This window comes from Panthera pardus, unplaced genomic scaffold, assembly GCF_024362965.1.
Source record: "Panthera pardus isolate Hobbes unplaced genomic scaffold, ASM2436296v1 HiC_scaffold_8, whole genome shotgun sequence".
Classification (NCBI taxonomy): Eukaryota; Metazoa; Chordata; class Mammalia; order Carnivora; family Felidae; genus Panthera; species Panthera pardus.
The window spans coordinates 16,299,310-16,311,947 of NW_026527013.1; the positions used below are offsets into that span (position 1 = coordinate 16,299,310).

The window sequence follows — 12,638 nt, forward strand, 5'->3', positions numbered from 1 at the left end:
CTGTAACAAAAGAAGAGAGCTAGAGCGCGCAGGGCGCACTGAGGAGGGCTGGGGAGCAGAGGTGGGCGTTTGCAGACGGTTTGGGAGGCCAGCCCTGGAGCACAGCGCCGGAATACATCTGAAAGCGGGCTGTAGGGTATTACGTTTATGGCTGCAAACAGGCCCAGTGGGGCCCAGACCCTCTTTTTCCTGCGGCCAGCAGGGTCCAGGAAGAAGTGTTTTGATAAAAAATTCAAAAAAATTTTCAAAAGGGGGCGCCTGGGTGGCTCAGTGGGTTAAGCGTCCGACTCTGGGTTTCCGCCCAGGTCATGATCTCGTGGGTTGTGAGTTCGAGCCCTGCATCGGGCTCAGCGCTGACAGTGGGGAGCCTGGTGGGAATTCTCCCTCTCGCTCTCTTTCTGCCCCTCTTCCACTGGCTTTCTCTGTCTCTCTCAAAGTAGGTAAATAAACTTTTAAAAAACACGTTTTGAGGGGCGACTGGGTGGCTCAGTCGGTTAAGCGTCCGACTTTGGCTCGGGTCACGATCTCACAGTGCGTGGGTTTGAGTCCCGTGTCGGGCTCTGTGCTGACAGCTCAGAACCTGGAGCCTGTTTCAGATTCTGTGCCTCCCTCTCTCTCTCTCTCTGCCCCTCCCCTGCTCACGCTCCGTCTGTCTCTCTCAAAAAAAAATAAACACTGAAGAAAAAAAAAAAGAGAGAAAGAAATGGAAGCCTGAGGCTGGACGCAGACTGTTCACACAGTAGGGACACTTCATAACTGCTCGCCAGGCCGCACTCGCTGTGTTTGGGTCTGGAGGCTGCCCAAACGCAGAGAGGCAGAGAGAGAGGGAAACCCAGAATGGAAGCAGCCTCCAGGCTCTGAGCTGTCGGCACAGAGCCCGACGCGGGGCTCAAACTCATGAACCTTGAGATCAGGACCTGAGCGGAAGTCAGACACTTCACCGCTAATCGACTGAACCACCAGGCGCCCCAAGAGCCTTCCCATTTTCTTAAACATTAAAAAAAACAAAACAAAAAAACCTTCAGAGTAAAAATGAACCCTCTAAATTCTGTGGGAAAAAACTTTAATGAGCATTTACTCCCCCAAACTGACTCTCCCCTGCACGCCAGAAACTTCACATGAACTCACAATTCTCAGGATCAGCGGGTTCTTTCCTTTGCCCTCCCTGAGAAACATGTTCTGCAGCCACACTCGCTGGCCAGGTCCACCAGGGCCAGTGGGCAGGCAAGGTGACGTGACAGTGTCCCTCTTACTGTCCCTGCAGACTTCCCCTCGATGCCCAAAGCACTGCAGAGGAATCACTAAAGATAACTGGGTGGGGGGTGGGGGATTTGGTCAATTCAACAAGTATTTGTTGAGCACGGCTGTGCGCTCAAGACATTGAGATAAAACAGGAAAGAGCCGTTTCTGAAAAATTCTGCTCTGAGGCAGGGGGGCTCACTGCAGTCAGTGAGCCCTCTGCTATATTTCCAGGAAAGTACGAGATCACTGAGCACTTCCGGGGGTAAGAGAGTCACATTCCTCCTCCGTGGCCAACAGCTAGGGGCAGTGGATGGAGCCTGGGCCCTGAGTAGGACACCTGCCCCACTCACCACCTGAATGACTTTGATGAAGTCAGATGGCTACCTCTGAACCTCAGTTTTCTTACCTGCAAGATGGGAAAATAGTGCCTATTTTGCAAGATGGCTATGACTGTTACACTCCTTAGGCCTCTATGCCCAGCCCTCGTCACCGCGGCTTCCTTGGACCCAGCGCCGGACAGAGATGTGACCACGGCACGAGAGGACAGGATTCAAGATGGCAGTTCTCACCTTGGCTGCACCCTGGAATCACAGGGCGGGAGCTTGACAAATCCCTGATGCCCAGGCCACACCACGGGCCGCTGAAATCGGACGCCCTGGGGATAGAGCCCTGGCGTCAGGTCTTTGCAAAGCTCCCCAAGAGATTCCAACGGGCAGCCAAGGTCAATAGCCGCTGATCCAGAAGGAAAGAGAAGTGGAATTCTTTCTTTTCTATAGAGAGTTGGAGGAGTTATTATTGCTCTCTGTTAATTATAGTATCATGCCCTGTGCAATCTAAGGTTGACGAACTATAAACGTTGTCTTTATTCAGAAATTTATACAGTGCTAAATAGTTTCACATCCACGATTACATTGTGATCTTCAGAGAAATATTATTTTATTTTTCAATGTTTTTTAATGTTTATTTTTGAGAGAGAGAGAGAGAGCACGCGAGCGGGAGAGGGGGAGAGAGAGAGAGAGACAATGAATTAGAGGCAGGCTCCATCCTGTCAGCGCAAAGCCCGATGTGGGGCTCGAACCCACAAACTGCAAGATCACGACCTGAGCCGAAGTCGGATGCTCAACCGACTGAGCCGCTCAGGCGCCCACTGATCTTCAGAGAAATTTTAAAGGTGAAGAGACTGAGGCCCAGAGAAATTTATTGACAAGCAGAAGGTGTGAACACAGGTCCACGGTCGATGTCTGGGTTCAGACCCTCTCTCCTTCCACCCTGCCCCACCACCCCAGTCCATCTCTGCGAGAGAGCTGTGGTCCAGACCAGCAGGCTGAGCTCCGGACCCTAGGTCCAGATACCCGTCTCTCTCTTTCCCTGGGTGGTAGCACCCAGGCATCTCAGATTCTGCCCGGCATGGCTCAAGGCCCCTCCCCGTGAGCACCCCTCCTCTGCTGCTTCCCATCTTTGCACAGGCGTCAGAGTCTCCACCGACAGCCCCTCACCCGCATTTGGCAGGTGGAGTTGGCCACCCCCCCAAGATGCCTTGTGAACCCGTCCACTTTCCATTAACCTGGCCTCCACCGCACGGTCATTGCGTCTCTCCGGGCGTTTCCAGTAGCCCGCTGCTCCTCACCCTGCACCCCTCTCCCCTCCGGTCCCTGCTTCTGACCTGTCCCCCGGACCCAGTGAGGTCTGGGAGTGGGTCAGAGTTTCTTTGTGTAAAACAACGATCGTTCTTGAGTGTCTGACCTGGAGCGTTCCACACCCAAGTGCGTGCACACCCGCCCCCCCCCACACACACACCTCAAAGCTGCCGGCTCCACGTGTATCAGACGCTGGGACCGTCACGTGTGACAAAGCCCTTTAGTAAAGGGCTTGAAGACACGCAGAAGTATGCAGCCTGTTTCTGTTAGTTACAGCCATGGGGCCACAGGCAAGTTCTGTAACTGGTCACACGTCTCCCCCATAAAATGAGGAGGGTAACGCCCACTCACGGGGGTGCTGCGGGCATCGATAACGAACTAGACCGTGCATCCAAGCCTGGCACGCGTCACCTGCTGATGCAGAGTTGAGAAGGGCCCCTCTTCCGGAAGGAGGACGGAAGGGCAGAGGTCTCTGCCAGGCCTCGCTCCGCGGGGGGACTTCCGCATTCACACCACTGTATCCCAACGACAAGCCGTGTGGCCAACCCCACCCCCCACCCCCCACCCCCGTGAGGTTCTGCCACTGGCCAGGACCCCCTCAGATAAGTGGCAGGGGCCGGATTCAAATAGTCTGTACCCCCCAGAGTCTGAGGGAGCGTGTTCCACGGGGGTTCGACTGATACTTTCTTTTTCAAGGGGATGAACAATCAGTACGTCCGCCGGGAAGTCTTCTGCGGAAACACCTGCCACGAGCTCAAGCGTTTCTGGGAACAGGAGATCGGCAAACAGACCTACTACCGACAGTCGGAGGAATATCGCCTGGGAAAAAGCGCCCTGAGAAAGTACGTGGCTCGTTTCTCGTTTGTCTATTTTTTTTTTTTTTTTTTTTTACTGTTCATTCGATTTTAAGAATAGACATTTATTTATTTACTTTTGAGAGAGAAAAGAGCATGAGCACGGCAGGGGCAGAGAAAGGGGAAGACAGAGAAGGCTCTGAAGCGGGCTCTGCGCCATCAGCCCAGATCCCGACGTGGGGCTCGAACTCACGGACTGTGAGATCATGACCCGAGCCAAAGGCAGACTCTTAACCGTCTGAGCCACCCAGACGCCACTAAAAACAAAATAGACTTTATTCTTTAGGGCAGTTTTAGGTTCACAGCAAAACTGAGCGGAAGATAGAATTCCCATATCCCCGGCCTCCCAGGCACAACCTCCCCGCTGTCAGCATCCCCGCCATGAACACACATGGGCGAAGCATTACTGCCCTTGTTTGTCTATTTTTTTTAAAGCAAAATTTATTTCCCCAGAAGAATGCCAGATGGGCATCTTAGAGAACATCATTATTTTAATTTTCCCGGCATATGTTCCTGCCATCACCTATACTGACAGGCAGCAATTTTTTATGTTTGCTTTTCTTTTTTTTTTTTTTTAATATTTATTTATTTTTGAGAGAGAGAGAGAGAGAGAGCAAGAGTTGGGGAGGGGCAGAGAGAGGGAGACAGAGGATCCAAAGCAGGTTCTGCGCTGACAGCAGAGAGCCTGATGTGGGGCTCAAACCCACGAACCATGAGATCATGACCTGAGCCAAAGTCGGACGCCCAATCTACTGAGCCATCCAGGCGCCCTTGGGCAGTAATTTTTAAAATTCTTCTACATTAACAAATGTACCCTTTGATCCGTATCTTAGAAATGGAAAAATCTCCCCTCTGTCACCATTTCTAGTGCATGGGGGTCACCCTAAATTTGGGGAGCAGGTCAGCAGATGAGCCCGTAAAGAGCAATCAAGCAAAGGAGACCATGACCGATTCCCAGGGCTCGTCTGGGTGAAGACACGGGACACCCTGCGAGGTTCTCTGAGAGGGGCTGATGGGCGGTCACCCCTCTGCCGGGCATCCCTGCGGCAGCCAAACCAGTCCACCCAGGGCAGAGCGGCGACTCCCTTGAGCAGACCGGGGCCGCCATGGCTGTGGGGACCACGGCGGCTCACCACCCGCACACGCCATCTCCACTTCGGAGCCAGTGAGGGGACAGGCCCATGTGGGTCCTCCGTCCCCATGGAACAGCTCAGCCGCCGTCTGTTTGCAGAGGGCCCATGTGGGTCCTCCGTCCCCATGGAACAGCTCAGCCGCCGTCTGTTTGCAGAGGGCACAGCTTGTGTATGGCCGGGGGGATCGGCCCGACGGCGGGGCCGCTGACTCCACGCTGCCAGTGTGTGCTTGCTGGGCCAACGACACGCACCAGTCCGCGCGACTTAGACTCGCTGTTGCCTTCCAAGCGCCCTCCTGAGTCCCAAGGGGAACCCAGCCTCTTGCACGTATGGAGAGCTGCTGGGCCACATTCCTGGCCACGGGCAAGGGGAAGCAGGCTGTCCTCGCTGTTGGAGCACCGTGTTAGGGCGTCTCCTCCGGGGATTGTCTGAGAAGCCGAGGTGGGCGGTCAGTCATTTCTGTGGTCCCTGCCACCTTCCTTCCCCAGGCCAGGCCACTCAGCACGCCGTGCACGCGTGTGCCCCCTGCTCCCGCCCCAGGGAGTGTGCAGAAGGCGTCAGGTGCGATGGAACTGCCTAAGGAAGATGCAGAAAGTGAGGTGCACGCCGAGGGATGAGCAAACCGGCTCCAGTCTGTTAAAGCATGACAGGGGCGCCTGGGTGGCTCAGTCAGTTAAGCGGCCGACTTCGGCTCAGGTCATGATCTCGCGGTCCGTGGGTTCGAGCCCCGCGTAGGGCTCTGTGCTGACAGCTCGGCGCCTGGAGCCTGCTTCGGATTCTGTGTCTCCCCCTCTCTCGGCCCCTCTCCCTGCTCACACTATTTCTCAAAAGAGGAATAAATGTCAAAAAATTAAAACATGACAATGTATATGCACAGTGTCCGTCTATGCAACTTAACGGAAGACCGCAGGGGGACGCTTTCTGGCTGGTGGGACGGCGAGACTCGAATTTGTTCATCCTTCTCCTCCTCTTCCCATTTGAACCCGGTGGCCTCCTCCAGAGGGTCTCTGCTCTTACCCGCTAATCCGTCTTGTCCCGGCACAAAATGGAGGAGATGGCCCAGTTCATTAGGCTGTTCCGAGGCTGGAACAGGATAATGTCAGTTCCTTCTCCCCCGCCCAACCCCCAACCCACCCCCACCCCCGGCCCCCGCACGTGGCCACTTACTCCAGGATTAAATACAGCAGAGACCAGACGCCAGAGGAACGGCCCCAGCCCCTGTGGTCTCTGGGTGAGCCCGCAGATCTCCCCATGCCTTCATTTTCTCCTTATGACTTTTCCCACGGACACTAGGAGGAGAGGGCTGTTGGAGAGTCCCCGCCTTTCACCAGCGGGGAGCGGTCGGTTGGTAGTGTTGTTCAGAGTTCCACAGCCCTACTGATGTCTTGCCTCTGGTTCTGAAATGTGGGTATTGAAATCCAGCTGTCGTTGCAGATCTGTCTCTATCTCCTAACAGCTCTGTCGCATTTCGTCTCGTGTGTTTTGAAGCTCTGTTTTCATACAAATGTTTAAGATCGTTACGTCCCCTTGATAAATTGACCCCCTTGTTGCCAAACGACCCTCTTTCTCTTTGGTAATGTTCTTGGCTGTGAAATCTACCTCGTCTGATATTACACTCCAGCTTTCTTTGATTAGGGTTAAGATAGAATATTTTCCCATCCTTTTGATTTTAACCTATTGCCACCTTCATATTAAAGGTGACTTTCCTAAGCGCCTGGGTGGCTCAGTCAGTTCTTGATTTTGGCTCAGGTCATGAGCCCAGGGTTGTGGGATCGACCCCCAAGTAAGGCTCTGCACGGAACATGGAGCCTGCTTGGGATTCTCTCTCTCCCCCTCTCTCTGCCCCTCTCCCACTTGCTCTCACACACTCTCTCTCTCTCTCTCTCTCAAAATAAAATAAAATAATAAAATAAAACAAAAAGCGATTTTCCCGTAGGCGGCCTCTATTTCAATATCATTTTTTATTCAACTCAACATCTTTTCATTTTAATCAGCGGTTTACATCTTTAACGTTAATGCGCATGATTGGGTTTAAATCTGCCAGCTTGCGATTTGTCTCCTGTTCGCTCATCTGTGCTGTTTTTCCTTTATCTCTTTTCTGCCTTCTTTTGGGTTAACTAAATGGTATTTTATGATTTCATTTTATCTCCTCTGTCGGCTTTTTAACGCCATCTGTTTGTGTTCTTTTCAGGGTCGCTTTAGGGCCTCCATCACCGTGTGCCTTTGAGGGCCACCTGGTCTCCCGTAGGGAGGGTGTGGGAGCCTTACAGTGGCCCGGCCCCCCGCTCCCCCTCCAACGGTGCAAAGTAAAGTTTCTCTTCCACACACGTCATAAACCCCACGTGACGTCATTGACAGATTTGCTTTCAGACACTATCTTCTTTTTTTTTTTTCAATTTTTTTCTTTAAAGTTTATTTTTGAGAGAGAGACAGAGACAGAGCGCGAGCAGGGGAGGGCCAGAGAGAGAGCGAGACACAGAATCCGAAGCAGCTCTAGGCTCTGAGCTGTCAGCACAGAGCCCGATGTGGGGCTCGAACTCACGAACCGTGAGATCTTGACCTGAGCCAAAGTCGGACGCTCAACCGACTGAGCCACCCAGGCGCCCTAAGGAGATTTAAGTAGTGAGACAAAATTAGTAATATGCACCCACGCGATCGCCCTTCACTGAATTGCACAGATCCCGACTTCCGTTTCGGGCCATTCTCCCTCTGCTTGACGGGTTTCCTTTAACATGTCATGTGGGGACAGGCTGCTGGTGCGAGTTCCTCCCGCTCTTGCATGGCTGAAGACACCTTTACTTCACTTCTGTGTTTGAAAGACAGCTCTGCCGAGTGAACAATTCTAGACTGACAGGTTCCCCCCTCCACAACTCTAAAGACGTTGCAGCCCCAAAGGGAAAGTTTGAAGGGTTAAGATTAGAAGAGACTGAACAGAAGTGAGAGTTAGAGATATACCCACAAAATATAAAATATGCATATATTTAAATTTGCAAGTGCTCTGCATACCTTTTAAAACCTGAATGCACACACAGACACCTTCGGGGGGCAACACAAGGGGGGGAAGGAAGCATCCCTGAGCCAACAGCCGTGGAAATGGCTGCTCCGTTTGCGTGTTTGGTGTCTATTTTCAGGCTCAGAGAAGGATGGAGGCAGAGACTGGAAGCAAAGCTGAGACTTCAGAACAGCCCAGATGAGACCAAAAAGCGGGCAAACGTTGGCCGGGAGCATCTCGCTTCGCTGACCCAAGAGGATTCAAGGCACTGAGGTCACTGCGCCAGGAGAAGTCCATGCAAATGCCCGAGTCCCTGAGCTATGCCACACAGATGTCGCACTGCCCCCGACCCGTGACGGATCTACCCGCGCGTCCTCCCGGGTGCCAACTGGGAATTATCAGCCAAGTCGGTCCCCTCCACGGGGGGGCCGGCATATTATCCCAAGTGTCCCTAAAGATGAGGTTATTTAATACCAGAGTTCCATGCAGCATGCTTCATTTCCATATCGTTACCTTCCGATTTTGACGTCTACGTATTTTAAATTCTAAGCCCACGCGGGGTGCTGATCTTCCTGGTCACACTTTATAAACATCGCCCAGCAGTGCTGTTCCACGTCTCTCCCAGAAACAGTTTCATGTGATCCTTTCCCTTGTTTTCTTTTTATGAGACACGTACCCGTCTGCAAGAATAGCAATATTGTGAATAATCGTAAAGATAAGGTTTGCCCAGAGATTGATCTGAGGCTATTTCTCCTGCATGTGAATTTAATTGGCCTCCTGAACCGTTTGATCAGATCAGGATAACTGTAATAAAACTTGGTTGCCCGGCCACCACGGATGTGCACGCCCTGTGTTTCATTGCTTTATTTTATTTATTATCATCTTTTGATATTTCGTTGTTAAGTGATCTCTACACCCAACGTGGGCCACAAACTCACAACCCCAAGATCAAGAGTCACACACTCTTCTAACTGAGCCAGCCGGATGCCCCTCATGGCTTTGTTTTACGTCCCACACACTGGCACTGGTTACCTCTCTGGCTGAGGTATATCTGGCCACCCAACAAAGTGTTTACATTCTGGACTTTGAAATGGCACAGTCACTCCCCGGCAGAATCTCAGGTCCCCGGTATAGCGTTGCTGCTTCCAGAAGTGCAGACTGAAACTGGGCCTTGGCAACAGTTTCCAGCCAGCGCAAGGGCTCCGAGAGACCATGTTGTAAAGTATCTGAAAGCTGGAGGCACAGTGTTACCGTGCCACACCGAGGGCAAGGTAGGGACAATTCTGAACAGAGCAGATATGGTGTTTCTGTCCTCTAAGGGCCCTCATGTGCCAGAGAGTGCTTCCATCCACATCCCCAGGGAGCCCAGAAGGCTCATCCTGGCAATGGGAGCCACCTGAAGTTAAGAAGTGCTGGGAGAGGGGTGCCTCGGTTAAGCTTCCGACTTCAACTCAGGTCATGATCTCATGTTCCGTGAGCTCGAGCCCTGTGTCGGGCTCTGGGCTGACGGCTCGGAGCCTGGAGCCTGCTTCGGGTTCTGTGTCTCCCTCTCTCTCTGACCCTCCCCCGTTCATGCTCTGTCTCTCTCTGTCTCAAAAATAAATAAACTTTAAAAAAAAATTTTTTTTTTTTTAAAAAGAAGTGCTGGGGGAACATTTGCCCAGGTCCCTTACCCACATGATCCAGAAAACAGGGCTCAGAGCCCTTCCTCCCTCTACGGTGTCTCATTCAACATGGGATTCAATTCAACGAATAAACTACGAATTCCAGGTGGGTTCATGTGAGAACACGGTGATGAAAGAGGAATTTTCACTGGGTAGGAGGAAAACAGGAATTACACAGAGGGAAAAAGAGAAGTCAGGGCTCGCAGGCGAGAGGCTCTGGGAGCAAAGCCCTGTTTTCATGAACTGCGGTGGGGCTAAATGCAGGGGAGTGAGGCAGGAAATACAGGTGAAGGTTCTTTCCATGACTCCTCTCCCACGTGTCAGGCACTGTGCTGGACAACCAGAACACCGCAGAGAAACCCAGAAGCGCTGGCCCGGAGGCTACAGGCTGAGCAAGATGGCAGAAAAGTCAAGGCCATGGAGTGCAGGGGACTTTCGCACTGAGAGCCACAGCAGGCAAAGGTGCCCACTCTCTAGGCGACCCGTTCTTCTGGTGTAGGGAGGACCTCTTTTATTTCTTTTTTTTAAAGTTTATATATTTATTTTGAAAGAGAGAGAGAGCAAGCGGGGGAGAGGCAGAATCTCAAGCAGGCTCCACACTGTCAGTGCAGAGCCCGACGCGGGGCTTGAACTCACCAACTGCGAGATTGAGCCCTGAGCCAAAATCGAGAGTTGGCCACTTAACGGACTAAGCCACGCAGGTGCCCCAAGGGGAGGCTTCTTAAGAACAGGCTAGTTAAGGGGCGTCTGGGTGGCTCAGTCCGTTAAGCGTCCGACTTCGACTCAGGTCATGATCTCGCGGTTCGTGAGTTCGAGCCCCGCGTCAGGCTCTGGGCTGACAGCTCGGAGCCTGGAGCCCGTTTCGAATTCCGTGTCTCCCTCCGCCCCTCTCCTGCTCAAACTCTATGTCTCTCTCAAAAAAATAAACATTAAAAAAATGTAAAAAAAAAAAAAAACTAGTTAAGTAAACACGACCCGGGTGAAGGTGAGGTTCGGGCTGGTGGGTCCTGACAGCAGAGCTAGGCTAGGAGCGAGGAGAAAGGGTAGCGGGAGCTGAGTGTGCGGAAGTCAGCACCCGGCCTTGCTGGCTGGGAAACCTGGAGCTTTTCCCGAGGGTGTCGGCAGGCGAGTGCCACAACACCTCGGTTTTGGAGGGTGTCCCCGCACCGGAAGGTGGGGAGACAGGGAGGGGAAGCCACCAGGAACTTCTGCAGATACTTCTGCAGATACCTTCTGAGAAGCGAGAAGGTCTACACCAAGGCCTCCGTGCCCTGGCTGTGGGAGGCTGGGAAAGAAAGGGGGAGAGAAACAGGAATGCCATCTTGTCACGGTGCCGGAGGCGAGCCCATCATCTCAGGGCCAGCGTTGTTTCTTGCCTTGCAGACTGCCACCTTGTCACTGTGTCCTCACATGGGCAGGGGATGAAGGGGAACGTTCTCTGGGGCCTTTTTAATGAGGACAGCAATCCCATCACCGGGGCCTCACCCTCCTGACCTCACCCAAATCTCATCACCTCCCTAAGGCCCCATCTCCCAATACCAGCACATGAGGGGTTAGGGCTTCAACACATGAATTTGGGGGTGGGGGTGGGGAGAGGAGAGGCCGCAAATCCATGGCAGAACGGGATGCTTTAAATCAGAGCATCAAGTCCTGGACACATCCCATTTATAAAACTGACCGGGATCAACACAGCAAAAGCTTTGAGAGCTCAGCTTTGGTGTGGAATCCTGCCCGGGTTTCAGACCGGCCTGTGGGTAACACACAAGCAGCCGCCCACAAGAGCATAGCAAAGGCTTTGAAAAGTAATTGACATTTAAAACATAGCCCACAAAAGGGGGCCAGGGCATGCGTTCCTAATATAAACAGACGGACTGCCTGCTAAAATAGATACGTAAAAAGGAGGGAGACTCATAACCTTGTCCTCCAAATGCCCAGGATACCATCCAAAATCACTCATAACAAGAGCCAAGGAAATCTCATACTCAAATGAGAAAGGATAATCCGCAAATACCAGTACGGAGACAACACAGATGTTGGAATGATCTGACGAGGATTTTGAAGCAGTTATATAAATGCTCCAACAAGCAATTACAAGCTCTCTTTAAGCAAATGGGAAAAGTAAAAACATCTCAGCAAAGACATGAAAAAGACAAAGAAGAACCAACTGGAAATTTTAGAAGTCAAAGATACAATAACTAAAGTCAGCAAACGACAAAAATAACACTGGCTGAGCGTAAAAGCAGAGTGGAAAATACAGAGGAAAGGATCAGCGAGCGTGCAGATAGCTAATAAAGTTATCTAATTTGAACAAGAAGAAAATCATTTTCTTTTTTTTTTCTTTTTAAGTGATCTCTATGCCCAACATGGGGCTCGAACTCACCACTCTGACATCAAGAGTTGCATGCCCTACCAACTGACTGAGCCAGCGAGGTGCCCCAATAATTTTCATTCTTTTTTTAAATTTATTTAATGTTTATTTATTTTTGAGACAAGGAGAGAGAGTGAATGGGGGAGGGGCAGAGAGAGAGAGAGAGGGATAGAGGATCCAAAGCAGGCTCATGGTGACAGCAGAAAGCCCAATGCAGTGCTCGAACTCACGAACCGTGAGATCATGACCTGAGCCAAAGTCAGACACTAACCGACTGAGCCACTCAGGTGCCCCCCCTCCAATAATTGTCTTTTTAAAAAAAGGAACGTAGTCTTAGGACCTGTGGGACAATAACAAAAGATCTAAACTTTGTGTCACTGGAGTTCCAAAAGGAGAGGATGTCTGCCTTCACCACTTCTATTCAACATAGTGCCACATCTAGCCAGAGCAATTAGGCAAGAAAAAGAAATAAAAGACTTAATCTCTGTTCACAGATGACATGACCTCATATATAGATAACCTTAAAGATTCCACAAACACTTAAAGATTCCACAAACACACAAAAGAAACTGTTAGAACTACTAATAAAGGAAATCAGAAAAGTTGCAGGATACAAAATCAACATGCAGGGGCGCCTGGCTGGCTCAGTCAGTTAAGCATTCGACTCTTGATTTTGGCTCAGGTCATGATCTCACGGTTCTGCCAGCAGAGAGCCTGCTTGGGATTCTCTCTCTCTCTTTCTCTCTCT

At 51.5% G+C, this 12,638-nt stretch overlaps 1 protein-coding gene across 1 annotated transcript; it reads left to right on the top strand.

Annotated features, from left to right (window-relative positions):
• Window positions 1–3,578: 3,578 nt before the first annotated feature.
• FAM240A (family with sequence similarity 240 member A) lies at window positions 3,579–8,130 on the top strand. Its single transcript, XM_019416578.2, has 2 exons — window positions 3,579–3,721; window positions 7,998–8,130. Exons 1-2 carry the CDS (start codon window positions 3,579–3,581, stop codon window positions 8,128–8,130), a joined length of 276 nt encoding a protein of 91 aa, XP_019272123.1.
• Window positions 8,131–12,638: the final 4,508 nt, after the last annotated feature.